Consider the following 15,393-nt stretch of genomic DNA (forward strand, 5'->3'; position numbering starts at 1 on the left):
TATCGGATGTTAAGAAATTTAAGAGAATCAAAGACGCTTTTATTGGCTAAGGCATATTAAAACCTGGATGACTTTTTTAATGATAGGTTTTAACCTTTGACATGTTGGAAAGTTTTTTTTTCCTTTTTTCTTCTCTAGTTTTGTCAACAAGTTTACCTTTATTTAGTAATTGATTGTTTTATTTAGTTACCTTTAATTCAAGTATGTTCAAAAAGTTTTGTCTTCTTGTGTTTAATTTTGTTCATTGTTTTGTCAATTGTTGAAATTGTAATTTTGTTTTGTTTTTTTTAGCTTGTAGGATGCTTGTACACAAGATTATTCTTACGTAATATACCACATTTTCTTTCTTTCTTTTTCAATCAATCAAGTTAATCAACAAATTTTTATTTCAAAACTGAAAATCATCAAATTTCCGCCTTTCATCTACAGCAAGAAACGAAATCTTTTCAGCAGTTGTGTGTGTGAAAAACCAATTTCCGGGTACACTTCATCGCACTTGAACCATCGAAATCTTCTTTGGATATTTTCAATTTCATTAATATGGTTTTGATAATAGGGGGACGAGACTTGTGCAATCTGGCATAAGAGAAATATAAAAATTTTAAACTAAGATTACCTCTGAGATTTTGAGAGTTATGTATCATGAAACCTTTTTTGTATCTATGTTTGACAATATTTGTTATGATTGATCTGCGTGTTAAATTTTTCGAGGTTATTAATGAGAATACCATGATCAAGTCTACAAAGGTTTTAGAAAAGTCGGTATAGATTACGACAACCTGTGAATTAGCAATTATTGATTCCGAATTGTCTAGTAAAAAATGCAGTACTCGTTCAAAGCATTTAGAAAAGTAATTAATTACCTATTATAGGTCGATAATTATTAATAAGATTTTTATCGTACTATTAAATTAAACTTCAAGAGTTATTAGGTTGAGACACTAAATTATTTTCTAAATTAATTCAGCACTGCTTATGGGATAGAAAATCAATTATACCATTTATATTTTTTCAACGAGTTATGTTTTCGTTTTCATGGTTTTATTTATGTGAAGAACCAGGGCGGAAAAAAGTTTTTACGTTTTCCGATTTTATGGACAAAGTGTACAAATTCTAATTGATTAATCAGATTATTCACCCTATAGGATGTGTGTCCACCCCCTTCATATAAGATAAATATTGGAATATTGAAATCTCCTTAGAATACTAGTTTTGAATTGTACAAGTATATATTAGTGAAGTAAAAATTTAATGTAATCAAACATCCTCTTAACAACCTCACACCTCTTAAGCCCCGGTGGAATGTAAACTAGTACAATATAGAGATTGGATTACATAGCATTGATATGACAATGCTATGTAACTTTTCGGGAAGAACCAGATTTAGGTTAATAACAGGAAAAGTTTGGTTAAATGCCAAAGCAACACGATCCTCTCTCTTTCCCTAATATCATGTGTATCCATTAAGAAACAATTCAGAATTATAGAACCCATCATTCAGCCAAGACTCAGTGATAGCAATCACATGCATATGCTTTGTAAGTAGAAACATGCTTAATAATGTTTCATGTATAAATGTGTTTGTAATGTAAGAACTACATGTTCTGTGTCAGGATAAAAAGTTACTAGCTCTAGTTAGTTAATTAGGTAAATTGCCCCTAACTTGCGCAGAACCCCAAAATGTAGAAGTTGTGAAAAATATAAACGCTAAACCGAATGTGACTCTATACTCTATATGGACTTTTCACGGATTTTGTTTTTTTTCTTGCCCTAACAAGCTTTACCTTTACAAGCTTCAGGGCGTATTTATGTATTTGGCTGTATATGGATTTGAAATTATCGTAAATAAACATTATTATTATTACATCATAATCACACGTTACAACAAAAATATTTTAGTTTTCCAGTAGTCCTCTAGCATTTTGATAATAGATGCAAAGATCATCTAAATGGTGCTGCTGGTGGTTCTAAGTCGGTTGTCGCAGTTACAGTAGCGTTGCGTTCAAGTGATAGATTATTGAAAAGGGAGAAGATAATAAAATGAACTCAGCGAGTGAACTGTCTAACTCGATAGAAAGAAAATTACTTTCTATTATAGAAAAAATGTCTAAACCGCACTCTCGATCACAGAATAGCCCCCAATTGGTTTGGGGGCTATTCTGTGCTCTCGATATCAACTGGTTCGGATCGGGTAGCAGTCGGCAGTCTTCGGAATAAAAATATAGAAAGAGATTGTATGGTTTTGCTATTACTTTTGTGTCCTTTTAGTTCATTAAAAAAAGATATATGTATCTTTCTTGTGGGGAGGGGACGATTTTGTACCAGATTTAAAAATCAACAAATTCTGTTACCTTGTTAACGATTTTTTAAAAGGATCATTAAGTTGATAAGGTCATGTAGTTTATCCACGCTTACTTATGTACGCCCCAAAATAGGAAAATTCTCAGTGATTTCACTAAAGATAATAAAATGGGTTGTATTACTCTACATACATTTTGAAAATACCCTATACATAATCCTCTTTTTTCCATTCTTAATTCAATCGTTTGTTCTTCCTCGTTCATTTCTAAGGCAAAATCTAAGAAACTAATAATAATAATATTATATTAAATTTATATTTTAATACTAATATTAAAATATATATTTAATAGTAAATATATTTACATTAAAAAAAGAAAAGATAAATACACACAGGGAAAGGGATAGGGTAAGATTAGGAGGATCCATCATTAAATTTATCGTCTTATTAACACGCTTTGTGAGAAAATCTACTTCGAAAACCAGTACTAAAACTATATATAAATATATAAATCTTTTCCCTTCGTAAACCGTGGACATCTGATGAAAACTTCTTCTTCCTCGGCTACAATGGACTCGCGTCTTTCTTGATATGATGTATTTTTATATGTCTTGCTTTTTTTCTTTTTGCTATTTGCTCATCACATGAGGCATCCCACCAGATTGGTTTGTTAGTATATGCTGTCTTGTTTGTGTAAATTTTTGTTTTTGGGATTGTTTGTTCTGCAACTTCATTGACTATCTCTAGGAATCGATTATAATCTTGGGTAACGTCTTTTATTTCCAAGAGTTCTCTATATTTCTTCCAGTTTGCAAACTTTGTATTCCATTTTGATTGCGGCGAACTATGGTTATATCTTGTTTCAGCGTTAATGGTAATGATTATAGGTTGTGATCACTATTAATAGGGTCCTCGTATGTTTCCCACTTACATTTGTAGCTGACATCATTTGACACCAATGTTAAGTCAGGGCAGCTGTTTCCATCTGCTGTTAATCGTGTTTTACTTCCATGATTCATGACTACTATATTGTCTATATCTTGGAGAGCTTCCACTAGATTTCTTCCTCTCTGGTCTGTTCTGGTTGATCCCCATAGCTGGTTTTGTGTGTTTAAGTCACCTGACAATATTGTGTGGTTTTTTTATTAGATTTAAAATTTCTTTGTACTTTTCCTTTGTTGGTATTACATTTGGTGGGCAGTATGCATTTAGTATGGTTAGGTTTCCAACCTTTATTGCTTGTATTTGGAAGTTCTCCGGTAGTGTTAGTGGAATATCTACTTTACTATACATGATTTGCTTGTTGATCAGGAAGGCAACTCCTCCATAGCCATCATCTCTGTCTAGTCTTTCAATTGTGTAGTTGTTGATTGTGATTTTGTCTTCATGTTTTAGGTGAGTTTCATTTATTAATGTTAAATCTATTTTTTGTTCATTAATTATATGTTTTATATCCTGTTGTTTACTTTTTAGTCCGTTGATATTCCACACTAGAACACTAGAGTTCCATTGGAAGTAGAGGTTGTCATCATCTATTGGTGTGTAGTAGTTCTCCTCATTTGTTGGAGGACTTGGGACTGAGATTAGCTCTTCCTCGCTTTCCACCTCATATCCTCTGGTTATGCTGTCAATTTCTTTAAACAGTGTTTCGAGCCCTATTGTCTCCTTAATGACTTTAGATTGGCTTAAAATATTTTTTATTAGTTGAGGCAAAGTTGCCTGGGTCTCGTCTGATGACTCACCTGAGTTACGATTCTTCATAAAAATTAACATGTTTTCAGATGTTGATGGAGCACGGCCACCCTCTGGGAAAGTTGCTTCCTTGTAGGCTTTTTTTTCTATAGGGGTGGGACAAATCAGTGGTTGGTCTCCTTTTTGTAGACTGGGTTTGGGTCACATTAGAGTATGATCTTTGTGTGAATCTGTTTTGTCCTAGGTTTCTTCTTTGGTGAACCTCTATCACCGTTTCTGTTGCCTGTCTCGACAGGTTTGGGTAGTTTTCGCTATTACATGTGTAGGTTACTTCATCCGCTCTGTTTGTTGTCTTCTTGGTTGGGGCAGTGGTTTTATAATTTTTCGGGACCGTTATTCTTGCTTCATAATAGGAAAGGTTTTCAAATGCCATCAGCTGCTGAATTTCCTTCTGCCTCTGGTACTCGGGGTATGCTCTATCAGTTGGTAGGTGGTCCTTGTGGCAGTATAAGCACAATCTTCGGTACAATCTTCCTCGTTATGGTCTAACAAGAATTTTCCGCATCTTTTTTTAATGCGACATGTGTTTTTAACATGCCCATATCTTAAGCAATTTCTGCATATAAGTACTGGAGCAACATATATGTTAACCTTCGCTCTGTAGTAGTCAATATCCACCTCTGTTGGGAGTTTTTTGCTTGTAAAGGTAAGAACCATTGTTTGGCTGGGTACATATTCTACTTGGCCTTCTTTTTCTGTTCTTCTATTGAGCCTTCTCGCACCTAGAATTAATAGTGAGCATCTTTTGAGCAGGTTTGTAGATGCTGATTCTATAAGTTCCTCTTCTGTGACCTCTTATAACTCCTTTGCATGCAACTAAGCTTAATTGTATAAATGCTATTATCTTATGCTTGTTAAAGAATTCATCTTGGGCCATGTTGTTTGCTGACTGAACGGTGTTGAATTCGATACCAAGTCGATATTTTCCTTTCCTTGAAATTCTGAAGATACCTTGAATATTGGCTTTTTTTAATTCTCTACCCAATCTTATTGGGTGAATATTCTGTATGTTCCCCTCTTTCTCTTTGCTTTCAATCATCACCAGGAATGGTCCTGTATCCCCCTTCAGATATTCAGCTGTAATCCTTTTGGGGGAGGGCTTGCCCCCCCCCCCCCATCTTTTACACTCATATGTATGTGCTATTAATTATGTATTGTGGTTGTTATGTTAAATATGGTTTATATAAATTTAAAAGATGGTAAAACGTGTTACCCAAGTATAAAAAATTGCAAAACAAAATTACAAAATGGCAGGTTAAAGGTAGTCGGCGTGTAAGGAGTTGCAGGAAGGTTTCTTACAAGGTTTCAGGCAACTTCGTGCTGGCACGGGCTTACCAACTGTTTTCTTCTGTTTTATCCTTAGTCACTACACTTATGAGTTTGGTCTTTTCGAAGATTTTCACAAAAATCAGCCCTCGCCAACCAAACGTCATGTGCGCATAACACATAACCTCCGACCTCCCGGATGAAACCAGTAACAATAACAAAGCATACCTAACCTAAAAGATTGATATTGTCGAATGACATTTGCGTAATTGACATTGTTGGCTGTGAAAAACCCCATAAGAGGCGAATGTTTGTAGATTGGGTAGTATAAGAGTGTTTAAAGCCAAACAATGCCGAATGACATAAATAAAAGGTTAGCGAAAGCTAATGGCGCATAGAAAGAAATTTTCTTTCAATCTTTTTTCTTGTCTATTTCTGTGTCTTGTGAGTTAGAGAGTTCCGCTGCAGGTTTTTCTTTTCTCCACAGTCTAAAAGCTACTCGATACGTACGAGATCCCGCTCAGGTACATTAAAACTGAGGGTGCCGCCCAAGATTACCGATGGATAATAGAAATTGAAATATAAAACATTGACCCAAACCAGAGAAAATGGTAAAAAAGCGTCGCAATATTTAAAAAAAAATAGAACGTGGTTATTTAAGTGAAGCCATTTATTTACTCATATCTATACATAAATAATATTTAGTGATTAAAACACATTTTACTAAGTCCAACCAAATCATATACTAAAATTGCTAACTATATAAAAACGAAATGAACGTTCAATATATTAAAAATACATTCAACTAAAAGCGAACAAAATTACTTTGTTTAAACTCATTTCCGAACTGCTGAGTAAATATTGCTTTCCCTAAACTATACAACAATATGTATTATACTCATAAGTTGAGTTTTTGCACTAAACCACAAAATATTTAGTGTCCATAGTGATAACTAGCTTGACCAAACGGAAATACCAGATTTTATAAATGAATATATCGATTTAACTACTCTACCTATTCTACCAATATGCTGTTTCATTCAGCCGATGCCGTGTCGTCGCCGCCTTCGGCGGGCGGAGCCGATGGTGGTTCTGCTTGAGGCTCGGGAGCGGTGGCGGCAATGGCGACATCCTCGGGTTCAAACGCTGGCGGCGCAGTTTCAGGTTCCGGTGCGAAATCAATTACTGGAGCACAATCGTCGATTTCGTCACGAAGTGGTGTACCTCCGCCAGGAGCTATAATTGAAAAAAAAAGTAAAAACATGTTTTGTTTTAACAACTTGGGTAATAAAGAAAACTAAATCACTATCTTTACGTAAGTGGTAAAATATGCAGATACTCGTTTAAAACCAAATGTGTATTAATTCTTTGAAGTCATTATTATTATTGATATTTAAAAGCACAATATTACAACTGTTAGGTTCCACCCTATTTGATTAGGGATTACGTCGGGTGTTCGACTTGTAGACAGAAAAAGAAAGTCGTGTAATTGGTTACGAGAAATTAATTTATTCTCCTAAACTTTAACTGGTTAATCGCGGCAATCTCTGATTTTACACTTTACTTTATATACAACTATTTATATTTTATGGATTTTTATAAAAGAGCGCGGAGCCCGGTACATATCTAATATGCAACCACCTGATCTAACATATCGCAAAGACAACTCTCCAACGACTGTTTTAAAGGCGAAAACCGAAATTCAGACTCGTTACAACTATTATTTTTTGCATGCCCTACTTCTTTTTTATTACAGGCGGCTCGAACTTATCGCGGGAACCGATCCTTTGACGGCGCGTATTTTTCAGCGCTTTCCGGGTACAAAGCCATAAATCACGAGCACTTCTGCCGAATTAGGGGAATGTCGAGTGATACAAAATGGTATGAGGTATTTAAAACCGTGGGTATGGCGAGCTAACTATTAAAATATAAAAATCTTCTAACATACCGCCCCCCTTGAAAGTATCCAGGAGATATCTTTCAAAATAATCAGAAAATGGAGATGAGATGCTTACCTAAATCAGAGACTGCAAAATTAAGACTAAGATTTACATAAGCAGTTAAGTACTTAAATTAACATATATACACCAGCAAAAACATTTGTACTTTAAATTACATTACCAAATCACGCTTAAAAATAGACGCTAATAAACTAAAAGGATTATATTCCTAGTACAAATAGGATGAGAAGTGGACTGTATTATTAAAAATTGGCATGAACATTTCGTAAAATAAATACAAATGATTATTCCACTGGATGAACAAAGCATAACTAAAAGCTAGCTTAAAATATAGATTTCATATAATAATAAATTAAGCAAAATAAACACATTTTACAGCGTCAACAAGGGGATAGCCCCTTTTTATTCACTTTCGCGAATGTCACGGGGGGATTCTATGGGCAAGGGACAAATCTTCGTTATAGAGCGCTTCACAACACCACTAGAAGTTCGCACACTCACTACACGAACTGTTCCATCACTTCCAGAATGTAAGTCGACAACACGTCCTGTTCTCCATTGCAAGGAAGGCAGGTTGTCCTCCTTTAATAGGACCAGAGAACCTAATAGCTCCGATGGCTTGACCTTGGACTTCCACTTGAACCTTTGGTGCAGGGTATGCAGAAATTCATCAGACCATCTCTGCCAAAAGTGCTGAGACATCTTTTGCAGGTGCTGATACCTGGAGAGGCGACCATCAGGAACGTCCAATAAATCCAGCTCTGGATATTTATTAAGAGGGCGACCAATAAGGAAATGCCCTGGTGTCAGCGCCTCGAGGTCATTCGGGTCATCACTGAGAGGAGTGAGCGGTCGGGAGTTCAGTATGGCCTCGATTTGTACAAGCAGGGTATAGAATTCCTCATAGTGCAGAGGAGTATTATTTAAAACACGCTTAAGATGCTGTTTGGTGGACTTTACCGAAGCTTCCCAAAGACCACCAAAGTGTGGTGAGTGAGAAGGAATAAAACTCCATTGAATTTTATTATCCCTTAGCGCATTTTGAAACCTTTCATCCCTTAAAATAGTATTAATTTTGTCAAACTCATTCTTAGCCCCAACAAAATTAGAACCGTTATCAGAATGTAGATTTTTGCATAGACCTCTTCTAGATACAAACCGCAAAAAGGCAGAAATAAAAGATTGAGTGGTAAGCTCTGTAGCTAGTTCGAGGTGTATTGCCTTGGTTGTCAAACACACGAACAAACAAATATAGCACTTAAGAAGCCTTCTATTTTTAAATTTGGAGTCCTTTAGAACAAAAGGTCCGGCATAATCTACACCGGTATTGTAAAAAGCATAGGAGGGAGTAACCCGGACACTGGGTAGAGCTGCCATTTGGGCCTTTAATGATCGAGGATTGGACTTGAAACAAATTATGCACTTCCGAATCACTGATTTAACCAATTGTTTGCCATTTATTGGCCAAAATTGCTGCCTCACAAATGACAGCGTAGCTTGCGTTCCTGGATGTAGATTGCGGATATGCTCATGGGTGACAACAAGCTTAGAAAAGGGATGATTATAAGGTATCAGTATAGGATGTTTTTGGTTAAACGTCAGCTTAGAATGGTTTAATCGACCACCTACTCGTAGGAGGAGATCACTGTCAAGAAAAGGGTTGAGAGTACTAAGCTTACTACTAGGCCTTATCGTCTTATTATTTTTTAGGCTGAATAGGTCTTCAGGAAATGCGGAACTCTGAATTAACCTTACAAGGCAATTGACACTTTGTATTACCTCAGTTTGGGATAAGGCACCAGTAATTCTTTTGTCTTTATATTTTAAGTTAAAATGAAATCGCAAACAATAAGCGACTACATTAATGAGCTTTGAATAAGAGGAATATTTCGAGCATAGGCTCATAACAAAATCATTGCTCTCCTTTGCAAAGAATATTAAGGATTTAGGATTAATGTCGATTATTTTAGATTTCTCGGTATTTTGTCGAGCGTAATTCGACACATGATTATTTGAAGGCCAAAAACTTTTATGTTTCAATAAAAAGGAGGGTCCGTGCCACCAAAGATTATTACTCTCCAAATCAACTGGGCTCATACCTCTAGAGATATCTGCAGGATTTTGTGACGAAATCACATGATACCAATGGTCAACCATTAGAATATCGTTTAGAGAAATGCCAGTTGTTGTTTTAGATGAGGCGTCGACTACCCTTAACTTGGTAGTAATGCTCTCGAATTTCTCAATGGCATGGTGGGGCAAGTAATAGATGGGGTCTGACGTTTTTTCTTGGGAATTAATTTTTGACATATGTCCTAATTTTTCATATTCCTGAATAAATTGCGTGTAAGAGAATTTAAGTTCAGGGTTCCTTGTAAGTTTCCTTTCAATAGCCAAAAATCTTTTCATGGAAATTTCTTGGGAATCACCTAGTTTGGATACCGTGCCCTTTAAGGGCAAACTAACTTCAAATCTACCCGAAGAAGTTCGAGTAAAGGTACTCTTAAAATGGGATTCACACTCCATTTCCTCTGGGGTAAACTTACAGGGTTCATGGAAGGGTTCTTCAATGTGCCAAAACTTCTCAAGTGATTGTTTTAGCTCAAACTCATTATTCAAGGAAAAAGCGGATATGGATTTCAGGGGTGTAAAACCCTTGGAAACATGCATAGGTCCAGAAATTACCCAACCAAGTTTGGTGTTCTGCAAGATAGGATTCCTTGTTCCAAGTTTCATTTGACCTGAAATAAGCAGGTCATAAAATAGACTAGCTCCTATAAGGAGATCAATTTCAGAGGATTCAAAGAAAGTGGGGTCTGCCAGAGTAATTTCTTTGGGAATAATGAAATTAGATACATTTAGCGTCTGCTGAGGACATTTATCGGTAATTTTATCGATTACTAAGGCAGTCAAATTAAAATGATGACTCTTACTTAAGTCCTTAATCGTTAATGAGGTTTTCTTATTAATATAGGTTGTTCCCTGATTTATACCACAAACAGGGATGTGCACTTTCTCACACTTGAGGTTTAGGATATCAAACAAGGTCTTTGATATAAGATTAGACTGTGACCCGCTATCAAGTAAGGCTCTACAGGGTATGGGTCTCGAACAGCTGTCATAAACATAAACTAAAGCAGTAGATAGGAGCACAAAAGTATTTGGTACAGAATTAGCACAAGCAAAACTGTAATCAATAGGCAAATTAGGCTGAAGATTATTCTCTTGTTGAGGATTACAAACCTTTTGATCTACTACCACTTGGTGTGAAGGAGCGTGGGGTAATTGATTCGATGGCAAGAAACTCGGGGTTTCACAAAGATGAGGATTTATGTTACCTCTTTGAGGATTGGGCAACTGTGTTGGGTTAATACCATCATGGTTATTGCTTGAGGTTGCCCTTATTTGGGCGGAAAGCGTATTTTGAGGGGGTTGCTTAATAATACTTGGATTTACATTTGAGGTTATGTGCCTGGAATCTTTCTCAAAGTTATTTGTGGGGTAATGTAGCAATGAATGATGCCTTCGCTGGCAAGCTCTACAAGAATGTTTGGATGTGCAAACAGATGCAAAATGACCTGGACGTAGGCAATTTGTACATAATTTTAGACGTTTCGCCTCACTGTACTTTTCGCTCACAGGAAGTTTGAGGAATTTCTCACATGCATAGACAAAATGGCTATCTTTACAAACAGGACATTTATTTTCAAAAACGGCATTGGTGAATGTCTTAAGTGTACCATAACTCTTTTGAGGATTTGGATCATGTTTATTTTGCACTTTAAAATCAATTGACTCTAAGAGGTGGCAACGCTCTGTGAGGAATGTAGTGAGGTTAAGGATTGAAGGGCTATCAAAATTCTTGGAATAGATTTCCCATTCCCTACGTGTAAGTTGGCCAAATTTTGAGGTAAGTAGATATATTAAGGGTGTGTCCCAGTTATCCACATTTTCACCTAGATTTTTTAAACATCGATAATGTTTTTGAAAGTTATCTAAGAATTTGCGTAACTGGATATGGTTATCTTCTTTGAGGGATGGCAAACTGAAAATTGCTTTCATATGAGCATGAATTATGGCCCTCTTATTCTCATAGCGCTCTTTGAGTAAATTCCATGCAACAGCATAGTTGCCATCGGTAGCTGTAAGGGAGCTAATTATCTGGGCAGCATCTCCTTTAAGGGCAGACTGGAGATAGTAAAATTTTTGCACCTTGGGTAAAGAGGGATTTTTATCAATAAGAGCCTCGAAGGTTTCATGAAACTGGGTCCATGATTCGTAAGAACCAGAAAACTCTGGTATGGATAATGGAGGTAATTTAGTGGATAAAATACTAGCCATATTATTTATAGGGTTGTTGCTGAGCTCAGGGTGAGTCTCAACGGTTAAACCAGGATTGTTGCTAGCATTTTTGAGGTTGGTGGCTTGTAATATAAGTTTTGCCTTGGAAATTATTGAGAAGTATTTTTCCTCGAAGTCTGATCTGACCTCGGTCTGATCTTGAGCATCAGGCAGTTTGTGCATTAAACAAATGTCTTCAATACCCAATTGAATTTGTTCAAATTCCTGCAAAAGGGAATCAGCTGCTTTAAATCTGGTCTCAATTTGGACGAGGTCTGAAGGAGTTAAAAGCTCGAGTTGGGGTAAGGCATTTAAAAATGTTTGGAAACGAGTTAGAGAGGCTTTCATGTGACCTCTTTTGTTAATGAGAAATTTTATTTCTGCCTTAGCTTTATCTAAAATTTGTTCTGAACTAAGATCTTCCGTCATTTTGATGGTAACTGAGAAAACAATAAAAAGTTTGCACTTATTTACCTATCCCAATAAAGAAAAATTAAAGGTTGAAAATCTTAAAACAACAATATAAAAATTAATGGGTTAAACAACCAAGGCTAAACCAAATTTTACAAAACCTGAAAGAGATTAAAAAACACACCAAATAAAATTTAAATTAAATTATTAAATTTTATCATCAATAGTTTAGTAGGCTGGATACAAATATTTTGTTTTTAAGGCTATATATGCAAAAATCTATTTAAAATGCATAACTCAATTCTTAGAAGGGCGAATATGAGAATTTTAATCTTAAAAACATTAAAAACATATAAGTTTAAATAAAAAAAAATAAGGTTTAGAGCTAAAAATGTAGTTTATAATATGTCAGATAGGTTTTTAGGGTGGAAAGATTTAGTTTATTAAGGGTTATATAAACTCTACATTAAATTATGGTTGCATTTATTGAACTAGGTTAAAATATAAATATAGGTTTCAAGTAAAAATCCACAAAGCAGCTTAATTACTGTAGGTTACGAAGGTTAAAATGTAAATAGAAAATAAAAACCAAACTATATAGGTGTAATTAAAACCAACTTGCACAAATCTTAGCTTAATTTGAACAAAACAGCTCATCAAAAACGTTAAGGTAACGTTTTGGAAGTCAGGATGACCCTAGGTTTACTGCTGGCTTTAATTACTTGGGTTATAATTGACTAACCTTTAATTATTGACTTGTTTTCCTGCTACTAGGAACACTGGTTGCTGGAACATCGACGAAAATACACAAAATATGGGTCGCACTACCATATTTTCCACATCAGGCACGAAGGATCAAAATTTTATGTTAGGTTCCACCCTATTTGATTAGGGATTACGTCGGGTGTTCGACTTGTAGACAGAAAAAGAAAGTCGTGTAATTGGTTACGAGAAATTAATTTATTCTCCTAAACTTTAACTGGTTAATCGCGGCAATCTCTGATTTTACACTTTACTTTATATACAACTATTTATATTTTATGGATTTTTATAAAAGAGCGCGGAGCCCGGTACATATCTAATATGCAACCACCTGATCTAACATATCGCAAAGACAACTCTCCAACGACTGTTTTAAAGGCGAAAACCGAAATTCAGACTCGTTACAACTATTATTTTTTGCATGCCCTACTTCTTTTTTATTACAGGCGGCTCGAACTTATCGCGGGAACCGATCCTTTGACGGCGCGTATTTTTCAGCGCTTTCCGGGTACAAAGCCATAAATCACGAGCACTTCTGCCGAATTAGGGGAATGTCGAGTGATACAAAATGGTATGAGGTATTTAAAACCGTGGGTATGGCGAGCTAACTATTAAAATATAAAAATCTTCTAACAACAACACATTCCCTTTCTATACTTTAACAGAATAATGCGCATACCTTCAGCACCCAAGCAGTATACAAAGTCTACTATGAAACAAAATTACTTTATATTAGTTACAGTTGTGGACAAAATAAAAGAAATATGTGCAAAATGAAATACATGATAACATAATATATGTTAATATTAATAAATAACAATAAAAAAGAAATTTATGTATTTGTATACTAAAAAATAAAAAAATATATCTCTTATTGTATGTTCATAATAATAGCAGTGTTCGAATAAAAAAATTAACGAAAAAAAACTATTTTAGAAAAATCAGAAAGGTGCATTTACAATTTATATAACACTTTAATAATTTATGGTAAAGCCCTTGTTTGCAATTACTGCTTCACATTGTCGTGACATAAAGTTTACAAGATCTTGGCATTCGATAACGAGATGCTATGCCAGAAATTGCTAATAACTGTCCAGGGTTCTTGATTTTTTGTTTGCTCACGTGACGCAAAAACAAATTCTCGATAATATTAAGATCTGGACTCTGCGCAGGCCATTGTAGCATATTAATGTTGTGTTCAATTAAAAATTGTTTACAGAGACGGCTGGTATGTTTCGGATCATTATTATGCAAGAATACCCATTAAAGTGGCATTTCATATTCTGCAAAAGGTATCATAACCTCTCGTAAAATATCGACATAAATATGAGATGTCATAATATTTTTTATCCAATATATTGGTCCTACCCCATAATATGAAAAACTGGCCCATATCATAATTTTAGAACCACCGTGCTTAATCGTCTTCTTGGTGTATTTAGGTTGATAGGCGGTATTCAAAGGGCGTCTAACGTATGCTCTACATCATGTATTACCAAACAAAACTATTTTGCTTTCATCTGACCATAAAATATTTCGCCATTTAGACGCAGGCCATGCTAGATGTTCCTTTGCAAATTTTATTCTGTTCTTAATTTGTTTTTTGTTTAATGATGGCACTTTTCATGGGCTTCTGGCAAACAAATCAGCTTCTCCCAATCAACGTCTTATAGTTCGACTCGAAACATCCAATCCTACAAGGTCTTGGAGTAGAGAAGCAGAGGCAAATGGGTTTTTCTTTGAGGCTCGAATTAACTGCCTATTTGTAGTTTTGCGTTTACGAGCACGTGTTTCGGCTTTGGGCTGCCATATTAAAGCATTTGATACCATTTTAGCTGAACATTCCATTATTCCTTGTATTTGGGAATATGATTTTCCCTGAGCGCGTAGTTTTCTTATTATTTCGCGCTTTTCTTGAGAACAATGCTTATTTCTACCCATCTTTCTAAAAAAAGTGTATTTTCAAAGATCATAACCACAATATAAAGTATATCAAACATACCAGTAGATTAGAAAAACTCATCCAATTCTTAAAGCATACAATAAGAAATAAATACTGCTATTTTGACCACCTAAAATTCAGCATTCACACACTCAACTGGTTAAAATATGTTTGTTATCGGGTTTTAAATACAGGTACTTCTTTCTTTGTTGGTTAATATTTTTAGAAGAAATTTTGTTTTGGCTTTAGAATTTATGCATAACAACAGGTTTGGAATGCGAATATTTAATTTTATCTAACTACTGCTATTATTTTGACCACAACTGTATATTAAGAGCGTATTGAACAATAAAATATTACGTAACGTCTTTAATTAAAATAATTCGGTCTTATAAACAACCTTAATTTATGACTAAGTTTTATAAATAATTCTGTGACAGTTTAATAAAATATTTTTATAATGCAATAAGCAGTTTGGTATAAAGCATTTATACAACAATCTTATATAACTAAAATAAATATATCTATAAAACATATACAAAATCATTTTATGAAGGTTTTGCAGAAGGTTATATTAGGTGAACGAATACTTTATTATAAAACAAATTACTTTCAGTGACTTTCAGTAGATAAAATATTTAAATAATAAAAATAAAAAT

At 34.9% G+C, this 15,393-nt stretch overlaps 1 protein-coding gene across 2 annotated transcripts in view; it reads right to left on the reverse strand.

Annotated features, from left to right (window-relative positions):
• Positions 1-5,968: 5,968 nt before the first annotated feature.
• Positions 5,969-15,393, reverse strand: part of LOC126734154 (SR-related and CTD-associated factor 4-like) — a 67,362-nt gene continuing 57,937 nt past the window's right edge. For both annotated transcript variants that reach the window (XM_050437683.1, XM_050437682.1), the window contains exon 23: positions 5,969-6,553. In XM_050437683.1, coding sequence (XP_050293640.1) covers positions 6,354-6,553 — 200 coding nt within the window. In that variant the 3' untranslated portion in view covers positions 5,969-6,353. The remainder of the gene's footprint in view (positions 6,554-15,393) is intronic.

Source organism: Anthonomus grandis, chromosome 3 (assembly GCF_022605725.1).
Source record: "Anthonomus grandis grandis chromosome 3, icAntGran1.3, whole genome shotgun sequence".
NCBI classification, from domain to species: Eukaryota; Metazoa; Arthropoda; class Insecta; order Coleoptera; family Curculionidae; genus Anthonomus; species Anthonomus grandis.